The sequence below is a fragment of the Petaurus breviceps genome, unplaced genomic scaffold (genome assembly GCF_028583685.1).
Source record: "Petaurus breviceps papuanus isolate PSGF00001 unplaced genomic scaffold, PetGlider_PUasm1.0 90879, whole genome shotgun sequence".
Classification (NCBI taxonomy): domain Eukaryota; kingdom Metazoa; phylum Chordata; class Mammalia; order Diprotodontia; family Petauridae; genus Petaurus; species Petaurus breviceps.
Genome location: NW_027187368.1, coordinates 689,917 through 708,929, shown reverse-complemented (window position 1 = coordinate 708,929; position 19,013 = coordinate 689,917). Strand labels below are relative to the sequence as shown.

At 37.4% G+C, this 19,013-nt stretch overlaps 1 protein-coding gene across 6 annotated transcripts in view; it reads right to left on the bottom strand.

Annotated features, from left to right (window-relative positions):
* Positions 1 to 4,294: 4,294 nt before the first annotated feature.
* Positions 4,295 to 19,013, bottom strand: part of STRBP (spermatid perinuclear RNA binding protein) — a 134,599-nt gene continuing 119,880 nt past the window's right edge. For 4 of the 6 annotated variants that reach the window (XM_069073732.1, XM_069073731.1, XM_069073730.1 and 1 more), the window contains 5 exons: positions 17,739 to 17,873; positions 16,361 to 16,501; positions 13,612 to 13,735; positions 8,408 to 8,452; positions 4,295 to 4,793 (listed from right to left, as the gene is read on the bottom strand). In XM_069073732.1, coding sequence (XP_068929833.1) covers positions 4,717 to 4,793; positions 8,408 to 8,452; positions 13,612 to 13,735; positions 16,361 to 16,501; positions 17,739 to 17,873 — 522 coding nt within the window. In that variant the 3' untranslated portion in view covers positions 4,295 to 4,716. Of the gene's footprint in view, positions 4,794 to 8,332; positions 8,453 to 13,243; positions 13,276 to 13,611; positions 13,736 to 16,360; positions 16,502 to 17,738; positions 17,874 to 19,013 lie in introns of those variants that run through there. The other 2 variants (XM_069073733.1, XM_069073734.1) reach the window with 2 other exon arrangements.

Here is a 19,013-nt window from a genome sequence, read left to right as displayed (position 1 = left end):
CACCAAGGCTGACCTTCCAGTTTTCAAAACGGCAGGATACAGACTATAAACAGTGCTCTGATGTTAGAAACCACCGGAAGATGGCTTTGCTCTTACCATCTCACAATTCTTTTTAAAGTTGTGTACATACATGTATCTAATTTACATGCACACTATACATATATGTATGTACACCACATGTACATTTTGTATATATGTATATGTACACACATAATTGTGGATACAAATGTCCATATAAATACACACACATACTTGAGATACAAATGCATGCATATACACACACTTTGGGTACATATATGTATGGATATTTAGGACACATATATGTAACTACATAAACATACATTGTATACATAGGCATGTATATACATATTTGATATACGTGCAAGTGCACATATTTTACTTACATATATACATGTATAGATGCACGTGTCTTACATGCATATTTGTGACATCTGTGTGTGAATATACAAACATACTACTATATGTGTGTATATGCACATGTATAGCTTTATATATATATTATCTATATATAGGTGAATACACACTTTTCCATATGTAGACACACATATGTACATACACACACCCCCAGCAATGGGGAAATTATTTATCTTCAGACGAAAATAACTGCATGTCTTTAAAAGGAAAAGTTAAATATCACACATTCAGACCATGACACTTACAAAGATCAAACATCTCTAAGACCTAATAGATTAATAAGTGCATCCTGTATGATTGTCATAGATGCAAGTGGGTGTAAGTTGCTTTATAATGTTGCGTTTTCTCTTTAATCAGAAAAGAAAAGATCTTACCTTTTTATATTGACATCACAGCTTAGCCACTACATTTCAGCCTATTTTATACAAGTGTCTATGGCTACGAAGGTCCAAGGAGAACACGAATAAAGAGTTATAAAGAAACAGGCTGAAAACTGCTTAAAAGTATTAACCTGCAACACAGAGAGGGGCCAACACCAGTATGTGAGTGAAATACAACAAGAGGTATTTCCTCAGTGCTACTGCCGTTTGTAGTTTTAAATAGGTTATGATCTTCAAGTATTTGCTCAATTGTTCCCCCAGAACAATCTTGTCTTATAGTCAACAAAGCCTGGCAGTTAACTCATTCTGGCAGGGACAGAAGACCACACCTCCAGACCTAACTGAGGAATGACTTCTCTCACCCTAGAAGTAACCATAAAACTTCCTGTATCATTTTTCCTGGCACTGCAACAGTTAGGCTGTGAGGTTCTGTGACCCTCAGAAGCTAAAGGACCAAATTAATCTTAGTGAGAATCTAGCAGACTCAAGTGATACCTGCTGAATATCATAGCCCATATCTTGTCCAACATGCAGGGGGAAATGGCTTCAAGAAAGATACCTGCTTTGGACTAACAGATAACAAGATCCCTTCTATCACACCCTACCCCACCCCACTAGCCCAGAACATTCCATTAGGATAGGGACTAGATGTTACTCATTCTCATCCCCACCGCCCCCAAGCGCCTACACAGTGCTTTGCACACAGCAAGCAGGCGCTTGATAAATGCTTGTTGAATTGTTGGTGCTAACTTACGCAGTTAGGAATTCAACTCTTCGGTTTCTGTGAGAAAAAGCTTTAAAAAACACACACAAAAAAAAACAAAAACAAAAACAAAAAACAAAAAACAAACAAAAACCAGCAGAGGTTAACAGGCTCAGGAGCTCACAGATTAACTACAAATTCTATGTAAGTCTCTAACTTCCTAACTTGAAACTAAGCTATAAGGATATAAGAAGTGCTATATATACATCTATTGCTGAGTTTCCCAAAAGAGGAAAGAGACCCCCATGGCTTTGAGTCAAAGTATTGCTCTTCCATCAAAAGATCTGAGTTCATGTCAAGTCAGCGCTTTCAAAAGGAAGATACCCAAGCTGTGGATTTGAAAGCTGCATTAAGTCACATTTGTTCTCAAGACCAAGACAGAGAAATAGCCATTTGGAGCCACACAACCTGATGGTTCTAGAAGTCAGAGAAGAAATCTTGAGGGCCCAAGTGTATAATAAAAGGTGCGACGCTCAGAGGCTGACAATAGGGGCTGTCAATGAAAAAACCACCTACAACAAGGAAAAGAGTAGAGAAAATTTCCGGTTAATTCCAGCAGTTTGGTAGAGCCAAGGGCTCCATTTAGATTTCTCTGCTCTTTCAGCTGTAAGTGGAATTTTCATTACAAATGGAGGGAGGGAGGAAGAGGACACTTTGAACTCATCACGGTCTCTCAAAAGTTCGAACTTACAGGAGGGTTATCACTTCTACCAGGAAACTGACAGCTCATTCATTATCAGTAAAAGCAGAGAAATGTAAAGTAATGCGGCAACTGGGCAAGTTTACAATGTGGTTAGTAACTCCCAACAAACAACAAAATTTTAAAAAAAAGAAAGAAAGAAAGAGAATGGACTCTGTAGAAATCGTTTGAAATGACTGCCATCATGTTGGAAAAGAGCACAGCTCCCTTTCTTGGAGTTGTAGAGGGCTCTGGTAAGTACACCAAGTGAGCTATGTCAAAGAATTTTCTAGAGATTAGAACTTGGAACTCAAATTGGATGGTCAATTTTAAATAACTGGGCGGTCAATTTCAAATAACAGTATAGCTGCAGACATCAATTATTAGTAGGACTCCAAAATGAAAGAGAAGACATAATTCTAATGGATGATTAATTTTTAAAAACTGGATGCTACCAGCCATGCTTTTTCTTCTCAGTGATGGCTTTATTTCATCCATAGGTCAGCAGAATACAATCAAAAACCATGGTTAAAACTCCCCTTTTAAATTATCCCCTTGTGATCCATTTTCAACAAAAATAATGTCTGATTAAAATATCACCCATCACTAGTGAAGGCAAAGAAAGGGCAGGTTTATAGATTTTATCTATATTCCAAAGGCTCGATGCTACTGAGAGTAAAATATTTTCATTAAATGGTAATGATCCAATATCGTATCATGTACTTCCTACCATCATACACATCAAAAAGCTTTCACATATAAAGATCAATCATTTGAATGCGAAAGAAAACCTCATTCTTAGAAAGCCACAACAGTCGACTCTGAAGAATGGGGGAACACAAGAAGACAATCAACCCATTCCTGAGATATAGGTTTGAAAGCCTCACAGGCCCAAACTCTTGGCTTCATAAGGGGGTATTTTAAACCAAGCCGCTACTTTTCTAGTCACAGTAGCATGAGCTTTCCCATTGTGAACAGTGACAGAAGTGGAGCGCCTCAAGGCTGCTAACCCCGACCCTGCTGCTTTGCACCAGCTCAAATCCTTAGCCTGAGAAGAAATGCTGACCCATGGCTGAAATCTGTCACTTTCCACAGCAGCACTCAACAAGAATTGGGACAATTGAATAGCAAGTTTTCATGGGGACCTTGTTGCTGCTTTGATCTCCAAGAATTAAAGTGGAAAAAGGAAATCCCTTCATGGAATCCAAGGAAAATTGTTAATCAGCTCTGCCTGTAAAGTCCCAGGAGTGAACACAGTAGCTTACAGAGTGAAGGCCACAAGAACAAGAGGGCTGATTGCTTGATTTGTCATCTTTTATGGTTCACTGATTGTTAAAAATGGAAGGGACCTTCGAGATGGTCTAGTCCAACCTTTATTTGACAGAGGCAGAAACTGAGGCCTAAAAGGATAAAGGACTTGCCCAAGGACACACATTAAATGACAGAGCCATGACTTGAATCCAAGGCTCCTGACTCCTAGGACTCTTTCCACTGTAACAAGCTGGCTTGAACTAAAAAACAATTACATTTCTTCTCCTCACTGCCTCCCAACTCTCATCTCTGGGCAATATCTACATTTAAAAGTAATCCTCTGTTCACAGAATCAATCTTGAACTCAGATTGGGATAGAAGAAGAGGATATTAGTCCCTGGTCCAAGTAGGCTCACAAAATTTAAGGGCTCATCTACCATTAACAACATCTTTTTGTGTTGTTGTTTATTTGGCAATCTGCTTACGGATGTGAGGGTCCATTTCTACCCTACTAAATTATAAAGCAGTGAGTTATGACTATGTCCTTCATTTTTAAGCCCTATGAAGTTTTAAGTATGCTCAGATAGCAAGTATAAAAAATAAGCTAAAACACTATGTCAAACCCCAATTTCATTCATTGGCCTGATTACACACTTAGTATTTACAGAATTGGACATTAAGTTAAGTTTCTCTCTTACTAAAAAATAAATAAACAACTGCAGCCTGAACTGAGTTAACCCTGGCCAAGAATAGATGACTGCATCAGGAACCAGGCATTACTCTGTGTTACAACAAAAACAGTTTATTTGTGATCCTTGTTTTATACTCTATACATCCTTCACAAATTTAATTTTACATAATCTGAGACTTCATTTAAAACAAACTTTGAGCGGCTAGTTTGTCCCCTAGAACAGAAGGGCTGGTATAAGTTATTATCGGAAAATGAGGTAACGTTTCACAGAACTAGGTTTTTTGTTGGGGGTAAGGAAATGGAAGGTTTGTGTGTATTTTTTTTCAAGTTTTAGAGAACTAAATTTGCATTTGTTAAAATCAAAAAATCAAAAGTAGGAAAAGATGTTCTTTACAAATCATTTTTGCGCAAGTTATATGTTCAAAGGAAACCGGATAAAAAGGCTTGTTCTCTCTTCTAATATTCGGGACTGGACTGGATTGTTGCTCAATCAATAGGAATTAGCTTCAGCCATTTGCTAAAAGAATGAGTAGTGGGGAACTGGATAGGTTGGGAATTTCATAACGGGCAACAGAACCATTCTCTTGGGTAAACCTACAGAGAGAAGAAACGGAGAGGACTCCAAATGAGTTTAACAATCCAAAAATCAGGTTAAAAAGTCTTAACAGTAATATTATTAACCCTTTCCAGATTAGTCAGTCAATGCATTTGTTTTCAGGAGAGGTCCAGCAACAGGCATCACCAATTATTCTTTTGTTATTATATACAATACTTTGCCTAACAATAACTGCTTTGGGAAGGCTCCAATCCACCCCCTTCTCCCCACTCCCCCAAAATAGACTTAGGTAAATGATCTTACTATGAATAACCAAATGACGAGAGTAATACTGTGGGGTTGTAATTCTGAAATTACTTTCAAAATATAAATGCCTTTTCTTGGAAGTTTGGTGGTGTGCATTTTATGGGACCAAAATAAATTATGAAAGTTAAGCCCAACTCTGTTCTCTGGAGATCAGCCAACTGGAAAAAATGCTGAAATACAGCCCCAACCAATAAAATCCTTAACACAGGAGGGGGCAATATCATGGTAATATTGGCATGGCAAATCTGGAAAGATTAATGGCTTGCTGAATTTCATGATTAAATCAGTTCTTGTGGCCTCGCAAACTTCTGCATACTCAGATAGGGTTTGAAAATCGGCTCCTGTTTCTGTTCGCTCAGATTTAACCTATATAGAAATCACAAAGCAGCAACAGCAGGTATTTAAGAGCACCAGATGATCAGAGGAACATTTCCCAACATGCAACAGCTTTACAAAGGCCAAAAGACATGTTTCCCTTACAGCCAAAAAGAAAGCGCCATTTAAGTAGTTTTGCATCACAAGAACATTTCTTTAAAAAAAAAACAACTCTTTATGTGGAAAAATAGGGGCATCTAATATCACACATTTTTGAAGTCAGTTATATGGGACAAAGAGGATGGGAACATTTGCAAGTCAGGCTCTATGTGAACAGAAGCACAGTGTTAACAGAGGACAGAGAATAGTGATTAGGTAAAGAGCAATAAAAGGAAATAGAAATTTAGCTTGGACACAGGATGGCCATCCCTATATACTAAGTGGTAATCATTCAATCCGTGTTCATATGTTAGCTTAAGAGTACAGGGATCCAGATTTAAATACTAGGCTCTACCACTTATCAAGTCACACATGAGCTAAAAGTTACTAACACCTCTCTACAACTCAGTTTGCTCATCTGCAAAATGGAGTAAAATTACTTCCCCTAATTTTGCAAGGATATTACAAGGATCAAATGAGAATGTAAATATGTAGATTTGAAATTTTCTGTCCTCATTAATTAATACTTATAATATTCAGCAGAGAATTGGGAAGTAGAAGACATTTAAAAACCAGACAATAAGAGATTCAAAAATGCATAAGCTTAGAGAGAAATACAGAAGTTTTATCTGTGAAAAGAGAATTCATGAACTCAATATATTAATTTCTTTTTTTTCCCATTTTTTTTTTAAGCAATCGGGGTTAAGTAACTTGCTCAAGGTTACACGGCCAGTTATTATTTCTGGGTGCGGTGCTGAGTATCTGAGCCCGGATTTGATCCAGGTCATCCCGACACTGGAGCCAGTGCTCTTACTCGCTGAGCCACCTGGCCGCCCCTCAATACATTAATTTCTAAACCCTAATCACTTTTTCCCCCCATTTATTTATGTTATAATTTGTTCTGTCCTTGGGCCAGCAATATTATATGAGGCAAGGGAAAAAACTTCAAAAAAATATTTACTACATACCCTAGTTTGGCAAAGAATAGAAGGATGGGAACAGGAACCCTTAAGAGAGGATGAAACACAACACAGGGTTCTATACATAATATACCTAATAAATGGTTATCAAAATGAATTGCTGAATATGAAAATTTTCATTAGAAGGAGCTCAAGGAGGGCAAAAACTTATCTACACGTAGAGTTTTACATACATTATCTCATCTGATCCTTCCAAGCATGAGACAGATAACAATTCACATTGCTATACCACGATATAAATACTATCCTCACAACTATGTTTTAAGGTCAGTAATTTTATCATCATCATTACTGAAATTAATCCCACTTTACAGATGACAAAATTGAGCTAGTCATAAAACTAGTAAATGCTAGAACCAGAGCTTAAACTCAAATCTTCTGACTCTAAGATCTTATCACTATACCACAGTGTAAATAATTACCATCCCCATTCTCATAGACCTGTGTCAAGGTCATATAGCCAGTAGATGACAAAGCCATCACTCAAATCAGGTCTTTTGACTCTAGGTATAATGTATGGTAAAATGGCACTTAATGACTGAAGGAGGATATAAAATTCATTTTGGCTTTACTATATTCTTCCAGGATGCAAGTGTCTCATTTTGGGGAATATATACTAATACAACTTCCTATGGTAGGTATGACAAATATAACAGGGTCAAGCAAGGTTTCCATTTGACAATAGTTTAAAGTTAAAAGTATAATAATGGTATATGCAATGAAAAAGTATAGAAGGACTAGCTCCAAGACAAGGGCATTACTAATATGGCTTCTAGAGATCATATTAAGGATTTTTTTCCTGTTATTCTAAATATACTGTTCATTTCCATACACACACCACACACACACATACACACTGACATTTTTCAAACAATTAATTCCAAAAACATGAAGCCCAAGTCAGGGCAAGTATGTGTGACCATATTACTGACTCCAAAATGTTCTGCCTCCATTACCACATAGACCTCATTCAAAGTTACCAAAAGAGCCAGGTGGGACAAACCCATGATTGGCTATTGGAGTCTTTCTACTGTTCACACAGTGGTAAAAGAAGATTCCATCCAGCCAACTGAAATCTTCCCTAGAACTGTAAGGTTCTCTTTAGAACAATCAGTCAGTGGGATTAAGGAGAGTTAGAAAGAACCTTAATAATCACTGAGTTCAACTGCCTCATTTGACAGATGAGGAAATTGAAACCCAGAAAGTAAAAACTGACTTGCCCAGTGTCAGAGGATGATTTCGTTAGAGCCAGATTTAAAATCTGTGTGTCCCAGCTCCCAAGACAGAATGACTTCCATTACACTATACTGTCAGGCCTATTCTCTAGCCCTTTAATCTATAAAGGGATTTAACTCCCAGTTTATATTCTAGGAGCAATGAATTCCCAAAGCAACACATGTGGAAGTGAAGGGATAGATACTTTTACTATTTGGTATTTGCTGCACATTCCTAACTCTTATCAATAAGGTTCAGTATTACAGTTAATTACCGTTACCTACAACTGAGAGCAGCCTATACAATTTGCACACCCCCAGAATCCAATTCTATATCAGATAATGCTCATGGCCCTTAGGTTGTCTTTGAATAGAGTATAACTCGGCTGTAAGGAGAACTTGTTACAATAGTCAAATTCAATATGGTAAGAAAACAAGCAGTTAGACAAGCAGTCCTTCAACAACCAGGAAAAGCAACAAAGGAAGGAAGCTACTCCAACCAAACCAAGAACCACAAGGTTATGGCATTGTTCAAAGTGAATTTTAGTGTGGTCACCATACTAACTGAGTTTTTTAGGGTCCCTCTAGTTAATTGATACGAACCCTGAAATCAAACTGGAGTTTGGACTGCTGGGATAGAGTCAGGAATGGCAGAGGTCAGTAAGAGGTTGTACATACCATAGGCCGGAGCAGCTGTGCTATAGCCATAGGGTGTGCCGTAACCTAGAGCAAACAATGAAATAAGAGATAAAGGCTTGAAAAATGAAAATCAACCCCTGTACTAAACACTCAGAAAAATGGGCTAAACATGTCCACCAAAATATAGAACATCAGAGTTGCAATGATCCTTAAAGGTGGAAGTATCTTTAAAACATACCAGAGTCAGAAGGGACCTTAGAAAAATATCTGTATAGTAATGATTCTCACTCCTATAATTCTCTACAGGTTACAAACCAATTGCTCGACCATACACCTGAGATGGAGAAAGAGCAATGATTATCACACCCATTTTAGCAGTTGAGGAAAGTAAGAGGCAGAGAACACAAGTGATTTGCCCACAGGCATTAGACTGGAAAATAGTAAGTAAAACAATCTTTGGACCTACAGTTAGGAGACCCTAGTATGATCCCCACCTAACTGGCTCTGCCATTTATTAGCTCTCTAAGGTCACAACAATCACATCCCATCTCTCAATTTCAGCTTCTTCAACTATAAAAATGACTGGGTTGAACTACACAATAAGATTTAGAACCAGAAGAGCCATTAAAGATCATATAGTCCAGTCCATTTTACATGTAAAGAATCTGAAGTCCAGAGGAGTTTAATTATCTACCCAAAGGAAAAGAGTCAGAAATGAATTACTTTCTTACAGTTCAAATTCAAATTTCCCTTCCACCAAGCTGTTCCTTCCCCCTCTATCCCTGCAAAGTCCCTGAGAGTACTAATGGTTCAAAATGTGTAGAATCTGTGACAGAACTGGATTATATTCCATGTCTTTTTACTCCAGATACAGGACTCCTTCCACCATGCTAAGCTCTCTTATTAAGTCAACAATCAGCAATCTTAACAGCAGAACTAATTTTAGTCTGCAAACTTTTATTTAGGGTCTTAAGAAAACCAATATTCAATTGCAAACATCTGTGGAAGACAAAAGGTAACAAGTACATCACAGACAGAAGCAAACTAAAAATGAATTACTCAGTGAATTTAAATCTAGGAAAAGGAAAAATAATAATAACAATTGTAGTGGATATTTATAAAACACTGTGGCAACAAAGCCCATTCATGTCTATCTCCCATGTGATCCTGCAAGAGAGACTGGCCATGGTTTTATTATTCCTCAATTAGAGATGACAAAACTTAACATCAGAAAGGATTAGTGGATTGAGAAAGAGGAACTTGGGAGATCACTTAATACAATCTTCTCATTTTTACAGATGAAGAAAATGAGGTTGAGAGAGGAATCTATTTACACAGGGTATTATCACACAGGTATTAAACAGCAGACGAAATGACTTTCCCAAGGTCACATCAATTACTGGTACTAACTCAGGTCTTCTCACCTCAAATCACAGCTTTCGCCTCCACACCCACAGTCATATATCCACGGCCCTTAGGTTAAGTCATTCTATGTCCTAATCATATAATAGGGAAAAGCACCATGGTTTAGTGGGAAAAGGAAACTATGTACTTAAGGGTCAGTAGACCTGAATCCTGGCTCTATTTTATGACCCTGGGTTGGGGAAAAAATTTCCTCGTTTATAAAATATCAATAATAATAATAAGGTAGTTGTAGAAATCAAGTGAATCACTCACATGTTAGATTGTTTTGTAACCCAAAAGTGCTAATATATAAATGTATGATCAGAAGGAACATCTCTTCACCATAGGTTCACCTAAGTAGTGAACATGAATGGTAAGCATGAGATACAAAAATAAGTCAGAAGAAACAAAATAACTTTAACAAGAGAAAGTCTAGCTCTAGAAGTATCAACTCTTCAGGAAAATACATTACATATCAATTTTTTTATTAAAACGTATTAACATAGTTTTTTTTTCAATTACATTGGCATGCCAGTCAAAGTAGGTCAGCTTCCCATAATGGAGCTCTTTAAAAAAAAAAACAGTAGGAAAAACTGAGCTATAGGAAAATATGGTGAAAACTTTTCTAAGGACTTGGGAGATCACAGATCTGAGCTAACATCATTTCCTTGATACTTATTAGCTATATAATATCACAGACCTAGAACTGGAAGGTACCTTTAAGGCCATCTAATCCAACCATTCATTTTACAGATGAAGATAAAATTCAGTCCCTATGCCTCTCCCCTCAAAAAAATTTCTTTCAGCTCTTTTTTAGAAGGAAATGTGAGCTTCAACAGTTATTTAATAATGAAAAATAACAGTTCCTCAAAGATAAGGGCTGGATAAGGTTGCATAAATGGAAGGAGGGCGTCAAGAAGAGAACGAATATATACTTATGTCCCTTGCTCTAGTTAGGTCACGTGAAATATTATGTACAACTGCAGCTGTCACAATTTTAAGAATGACACTGGCAAGCTAAAACTTTTGGAAACTAGGATAGTAAAGAGTCTGGTAACCATACTATACATATATTGGTAACAAAGGCTGACATTTACATAGCACTCTGAAGATTGATAATGGAAACAGCAATGAATTTGGGAGTTAGGAGACCTGAGTTCAAGTCCCATTTCTAGGACTTACTGGAAGAGACCCTGAGCAAGTTATAATCCAAGTGTGAGTTTCCTCATATATAAAACAGGGAGCAGCAATATCAGCAAATGTTTTTGTAGTACTTATTTCACAAGGTTATTGTTAGTAAAGCACTTTAGAAACCTTAAGAGAGTTAGAAAAGACTAAATATTATAATCATCAATTCAAAGAACTAAAGAAAAATACTGGGGGATAAATGGGAGATGATTACTGTCTTCAAGTATTTGAAGGGCTATATTGTAGTGCAGAACTAAGAAGCTACAGGACAGTAGATTTCAAAAGGAAAAATAAAATCAGAGAACCTCAGAGCCAGGACCTTAGAAATCATCTAGTTAAAACCCTCCCCCAATATATGCAAGAACATGTCTCTAACAAGTAATAAAAACAATGCCCAGAACATGAAGTCCTCTCATATTTAATCTCACCTAGCTCTAGTTCCTCTAAAGACCCCATTAGATAAGTTTTTTTTTAACTACATGTATTACAGGATGATTTTATATTAATTGAAACATTTAGATCACTCAAAAAGCATATTGCCTACTATGTGAATGGCACTGTGCTATAAGGTATGAGCTAGGGATACAAATACAAAGAATGAAACAATCCCTATTCTCAAAGAATGCATAGTCTAATTGAAGAAACAAGTACATAGAAAAGTATAAGCAGAATACAAGGTAGTTTGAGAGTGAGGGCACTAGCAGTTGAGGGGAATCAGGAAAGGCTTCATGTAGAAGGTGTGTAGAAGGAAGAAAGGAATGAGATGAGGCAGGAATAAGCAGGGAGTATTCCAAATGTGGGGGAAAGTCAGTACAAAGGCAGGAAACGGAATGGCATGTGCAAAGAAGACAAAGACCACCAGATTGCATCATAGACTGCAGGAGTAGTAGTGTCAAATGAGGCTGCAAAGAAAGTTTAGAAGACCACCAAGCTGTAAAAAGTATTAATAACTAAACAAAGGAGTTTATATTTGATCCTAGAAGTAATAGGCAGTCGAAAGTGGGGAAAATGACATGATCAGACCTGGGTTTTAGGAAAATCCTTTTAGTTGCCATGTGCAGGAAAGCCTGGAGTAAGGAGAAACTGAAGCAGAACCAATTAGATGACCACTGCAATAATCTAGGTGAAAGGTGGCAAGGAGTGGCTATGAGTAGTCAAGGGATATAGAAATGACGTGACATGGTAATTGATAGGATATGTGAGATAAGGGAAAGAGAGGAGCTGATCATAATGCTGAAGAATGGTGATACTTTGGGCAGAAATAAAGAAGCTGTTAAGAAGAGTGGGTATGAGAGAAAGAAAATGAATTGTTTTGAACATGGTGACTTCGAGATGTCTTCAGGACATAGTTAGAAGTGACTATCAGGCAATTACTGATGCAGGACAAAAGCTCAGGGGAAGAGATTTGAGGTCAGATATATAGATCTGTGAGTCATCTGCATAGAGATAATTATTAATCCAAAGGGAGCTGATGAAGTCACCAAGAGTACAGAAAAAGAAGGACCAACGAGAAAGCCTTAGGGAACACCCAGTTAGGGGTCATGAAAGGTAAGAAAATCCAATAAGAGAAACAGAGGAGCAGTCTAGAAAAAAAAAAAAGGCCGGGGGGGAAGGCTCAGCAGAAAACTAGAGAAAGTAAAACAGCATCACGAAAACTCATAGAAGAGTATTCAAGAGAAGAAAGTAGTCAACAGCTGCAACTGCAGCATGCAGATAGGTCAAGAAACATGAGAACTGAGAAAACTATCAAATTTGCCATTTAAGCCATCAGGTAACTTAGGAAAGAGTAGTTTCAGGTGAATGATAAGATTAGATGCCAGAGTATCAAGGGTTAAGGAATGGGTGTAAGACAGAAGTGAAGGCAACAAGTAGAGACAGCTTTTACACAGATACAGAATGAGAGGTTGATAGGGTCTAGGTTTTTTAAGGAAGGGGGGAAATCTGAGTGTTTGAAGGCAGTAAGGAAAGAACCACTGAATACAAAGAGGTTTGAAGGAGGAAGAAAGGAAATAGGAAATGAGAGAAAGCAGGAGGGAGGAAATTGGAACCTCGAGAAAAAGCAGGGGTGAGGATGAAGGGCACCTCATTACTGGAACCCAAGCAAAAGGAAGAGAATATGGATAGTGACATCAAAGAGTTCTGAGATGAAAAGAAGAGGAGGGAGTTTGTGGACAATGGCTTGTGTTTTCTTCTTTTGTGTGTCTGCAAGCAGCACAATGTAGTGCACCCAAGATGTGAGCACAAACCCAGGTCCTTCTACTTACTAGTCATGTGGCCCTGGACTAAGCACTTCACCACTCAATCAGTTTCCTCATCTGTCCAATGGGGTTTGTGTAAAAAGAAAAAAAAAAGGCGTGTTGAGCAGTTGGGGCTTAGCGGGTTAGCTTTCAAAGTTCAGTTGAGAAAAGAAGTCAGACCCTTTATAGGCAGCTAGGCCTGGAACCAGGAATACCTGAGTTCGAATTTGGCCTATGAGCAAGTTAATTTAACCTGTCTTTCCCCCCAACCCAGTTTAATCAACTATAAAATGGGGACCACAGCAAGGATCAAACGAAAGAATATTTGTAAAGCATTTGTTAGCACAGTGCCTGGCACATAATAAGCATTTAATAAATGCTTATCCCCACCCCACCTCAAATACGGTGTCCTACCTGGAGCTATGTAACCAGGGGCAGCTGCAGCGCCAACAAAAGCTCCTCTTGCAAGGGTTCCTCTTCCTCTCCCCCGAGCTGCCTGGACAGCTGCCGACACAGCTGTATTTACTACACCCTTAGCCTGTTACCAATGACACACTGTTCATTACTTACAGAAAATGAAAATGTCATCATCTTACCTCTTTAACACATATATTATACACATACTGAGATACTTTAAAAGACCTACAGCTTCATAAGGATATATATTCCTTCCCCTAACAAATCCCAAGTCTTTTATCTCACAGTAAGATAATATTAAGATAATCATTTTTTTCTTTTTTTAACTTATCGTCACCAGTTTTCTGGTGATAAACCACCTTTCTACCATGGGGTAGACGAGTACTTGGATTCAAAGTCCTTCAGATTTAAGAACTGCTAGAGTTTACACTCCACTGGCATAAGTTTCAAGAACTCAAGGTCACCCTCATGTGTTATAAACCTAGAGTGAGCAGATATTATGCCCATCATCCAAAAAGACAAGTTAAGTACAAAAGCTCATCATCAGAAAGATGGACACAGAAACTAATGAAAATGTCTAAGTTATACAGAGGGTTGTGATGTGTCAGTAAAGGTGGCATCCAACTCAATATGGATTAAAATAACTAGTATTAAAATAAAGCTATAATCCTATAGAGTTCAAACAATGCTACAGTTTTTATTCTTTATACAGACATAAAAGTGTGGTAGTTAAAACTAATAAATAAATTTATGAGTTTTACTATAATATGCTATATCACAAAAGAACCAGTCAATTCATCAAAAGCTGATGCATCACCAAGTTACCTCAATATGTATTTGGAAAAATATACCAGCATCAAAATGAAGCCCAGGGAAGCCTTTAGGATTGTGAAACTATGGTCACTAAAACTGATTTTAAGGTCCTCTATCTTTAGTTAACCAAAATTTAAATCCAAGCCTTAAAGAGTAACAAGTTATGTGACTCTTAGGCAAGTGACTGACCATCTCAGAGCCTTGGTTTCTATATAATGGTGATTAACATATACATTGCTGACCTTACTGAAATACTGTAAGATAAAAACTCTGCAAGTCTTTAAGTATAATAGCTATTAACATTACCAAGATTTAAATAGGAGAGCAAGTAAAGTTATAAAAATTCCCAAGCAAGGGGCGGCCAGGTGGTGCAGTGAAAGCATCAGCCCCAGCATCGGTTCCGGCCTCAGATACTCGGCACCCACACAAAAATAATAACTGGCTGTGTAAACTTGAGCAAGTTACTTAACCCCAATTGCTTTAAAAAAAAAAATTCCCAAGCAAAGTCCAACCTAGAGATGGGGAAAGGAGGTAGGAAATAGAGCTGAAAGTAAAACAAGACAATGTTTGGCAACTCCTGTCTCAACAAAATGACTTAAAAGTTCTTCATGCCCAATCATAATTTAATTATCAGGAATTGCTATGTTTGTCCTCAAACTGTAAAGTCAGTGATCTAAGAAAAAGATGTCATGGAAAAATACATGAAGACACTATGTTTTCAGTTTTTTCAAGTGTCTCAGCCTCTCCCATTTCTTTGGCTTTTTTCTTGCTCCAACTACAATACGTCCCACTGACAAATTAATTTTCACAAGGAATGTCTCTAATCATGCTATTCCCTTGAAAATACCCTGAATTTTCCCCAAGTTCTCAGTAAATAAAGTGTAAGGCACCTTAGCTTGATATTCAAAAGCACTCCAAATTTGGTTCCAAACCATCTTTCTAGTCTTACTCAACAACTTATTTCAAACATTTATTTAGCAACAACTAGGTACAGGGCAGCATGCTTAGGAATGGGGATACAAAAATGAGAAATAACACACCCTGCCTTAATCTAACGGAAGGTAGAAAAGGACAAAGAAAATGGCACAAATAAGTAGGACTTTTGTCAGGCAAAATGTCATCTTCTCTCACTCTATCTCACACTCCATTCTCTAGTTAAACTACTTACCTTTCCCTGAGGTCACCCTACCTTTTCCAAACTCTATTCATCTGCATACCCTTTCCCACACACCTAGAATTATCCTTCTCTTTCTAGCTCTATAAACTACTAAAATCTTCCTCATCCTTTCAGCCAAGGAACCAATTCCACGAAGCCTTCCTTATACTACTGCTCATCCAAACAAAAGTTAAGCTCTTCCTCAGATCCCACCCAGTACCATATACTTGGTCTATTTGAGTTATCTTTTTCCATTAACTCATTCCTTGGGAATGAAGACTGTCTCTCTTCTACTAAATTCACTATTGTGATCTGGTCATAATAGGAACTGAATTAGGTATGCTGAATTCACCATCCTACCCATGGTGAGAAAGTATGCAATATGAACATATAGAAATGAACCCCTCTTATAAACTACAGGGGTATTTTGAAAAACCTCAATTCCATCTATTTCAAATGCCTTACCACAGCATAGATGTACAAACTTCTTTCTTCAAGTAGAAAGTGGGGATAGATGATGTGACAGACTACTGAGTACCGTCCTAGCTAACAGAAGACACTGGCCATCAGGAGTCGCTCATCAGGGCACATCACGAAAAAAATCAGCTAAATTATGAAGAGGCTGATTGATGTAGTGGAATGGTGACCCATAGAAGAAAATCTTAAAATCTCCTGAAGAAATAATTTGACAAAGTGCCTAGCACAGACACTGGTTCTTAACTGGGAACTCAGCAAAATTTGGAAAATTAAAACAAAATTTAAGACAACAGACCATACCTGAGGAATAATCTTCTTTTTCTTATTATTTGCTGCATTGGGCCCAGAAAATAGCTTCTCCAAGGCAGCTAATGCTGCACTGGCTTTTGCTACCTTCTTATTTGGACCTGCACCACGGAATTTCTGTCCATCTACTTCTACCTGAAATAAAAAAAGTTGCACTTTTACCCACTAAAGCTGCCATATTTTATTTCACTAAGGTTTTTGAATAAAAAAAAAAAACTTTAAATTTGGGAGAAATTCTGCCTTTTCTCCCCAATGCCAGGACATGAAATTATCTATGTACAAACAACAGACTCCATGAGGAACATAAGATAAAAGGTGTCCTCAAAGAGTTATTATCGGTTGGGTGAGAGGCCTGTATTTTTTTTCCTCTAATTTCTATAAATGTCAAGACAAGATATTTGACATCTTCCATTCTCCCTTTATCCTTTTCTCTTTATGACAAAAAAAAAAAGGAAAGCATTTCTTGCTTTCATCCACAACCTTTTCAGTGCCAGTGGTAATGACATAAAGAAGAATCAAGCATGAAATATATTCAAAAACACAAAATAAGGGAAAGAATCAGAAAATCTCAAAGATACCCATAAACACTCTCTACAACATCCTAGACAAATGGTTGTCCAGCTTTAGTTTGAAGACTCGTGATGGGAGAAAACTGCATACTATCTGAAGCAGCCCATTCTACTTTTGGGGAGATATGATTTGTGAAAAAATTTTAGGTACATCTAGTCAAACTCTGCTTTTCTGCAATTTCTCTTCATTGCTCCTAGTTCTACCCTTTGCAGCAAAGAAGAATCAATCCAGTCCTTCTTCCCCTTGGTAGGGCTTCAGTGACAGAAAGTAAGGTCTCTCCTAAATGTACTCTAGGCAAAACGTTCACAGTTCCTTTCATACTCCTTCTCACCATCCGACTCATTTTCATCCAGACAGAATATCAGAGTTAAAAGGGGACTTAAAGGGATGAGAAGCATTTTAAAGGTAGTAATTCAGCCTCTACTTAAAAAGCTCAGTGATAAGGAGCTCTCACTACCTTCCAAGGCATCCCATTTTACTTTTAGATGCTTATTAGAAACTTTTATCTTATAACAAGCCAAAAATCTGCCTCTCCTATAACTTCCACCCACTAGTCTTAGTTTTGCCCAAAGTATGCCAAAAAGACACACTGTACATTTTCATTGCACTTCCTAAACTGTATTGTCAAGAACCAGACACAATGCTCCAAATACAATAGAAGAAAGGCAGAAGAAAATGGGACTATCACCTCCTTTGCCCTGAATAGTGGTCTTTTATTCAGGAAACTTAAAAGCCACAACTCTCCAGGGAGACAAGCCCTTTGAAATGACTCAAAGGTTGGCTTAATCTTTATTAAACGCACCTCCATAACAAATCGCTTATCATGGCTTCCACCTGTTTCAGAGATGAGTTCATATTTAAGACCTCTTCTTTTTTCATTGAGCTCCATGACAGGGTTCTTACCACTTGCTGTAAGTATAGGGCCCTGAGTTCTTACCTGAGAAAACAAAAGAAAACATTTAAACTGGGGAAATATCACATCATATAAAATTCCTGAAATCTGAACTCCCTAATTAAGAAAGTTACTTGTTCTAAGAAAATTTAACAAACTGAAATGCATGATTTAATTGCTAGAAAGCAAAATTGCATTATAAATGCAAATATCGTTATGCCCATCACAGGAATGAAGAAACAGATTTAGAAGACAAAAGACTCTCAATAAACCAACTTGTTTATTTATAAAATGGTTTCTTCATTGCCCAAGGGCAGAAATGGAGAAGGAAATCATTTACAAAGGAGAAACAAAAATATTATCAATGGTGAGCAAGAAGACTTATACAATCAAGGTTTACATTCCTACTGAGACAGGTATGGTAGAGTAGAAAGACTACACTAGACTTGGGAGTCAAGAGCCCTGAGTATAAATATAGCTACAAAATTTATTCTCCCTGTGAAAACAGGCCAAGTCATTTCCTTTCTGAGGATCAATTCAATCATCTATAAAAATGAAATAACAATCCCTGAACGACTGACCACCTAAGATTAGAATACACTCTGTAAACCAAAAGGATGAGCAGAAATTAGAGCTGTAATTACTTATTAGCTCAGTTTCCTCATCTGGAAAATGGAGATAATAACTTGAAATACCTCACTTCACAGTATTATTGTGGTTAAAGTACTGTATAAACATTAGAAAACTTACTTTCTAAGGATCTAAGATTTTATCAGTGTCCATCCTCCCTTTCCCTTATAACATCTTTCCATGGCTTAGTCAACAGTCTTCATAAGTTGCTGTGATTGAATAATAGATAACTATTCCTCCAATCAGGTAACAGAGCCTCTTTGAATTTAATTAGGTTGGTCCTCAGATGACAGGCAGATGGTCCATTACTGACCATATTTGAAGCCTTTCCATTTTTGGTAACACTGTCAAAGCTTCTAGTCCACTAGTATAACCTTCAAAAACCCAGGTTTTTGCCTTGCTCTTTGTTCTTGCCACAACAAGGTACTACATTTTGGAAGATTTTTTTTTTTTTTGGTTTTTATTAATTTGTTCATTTACCTTGAGTTTACAAGATTCAGTTCCCCAGTTCTTTGAGTTTCAAACTCCTCCCCCCCCCCCCCCCACATGGCAGCA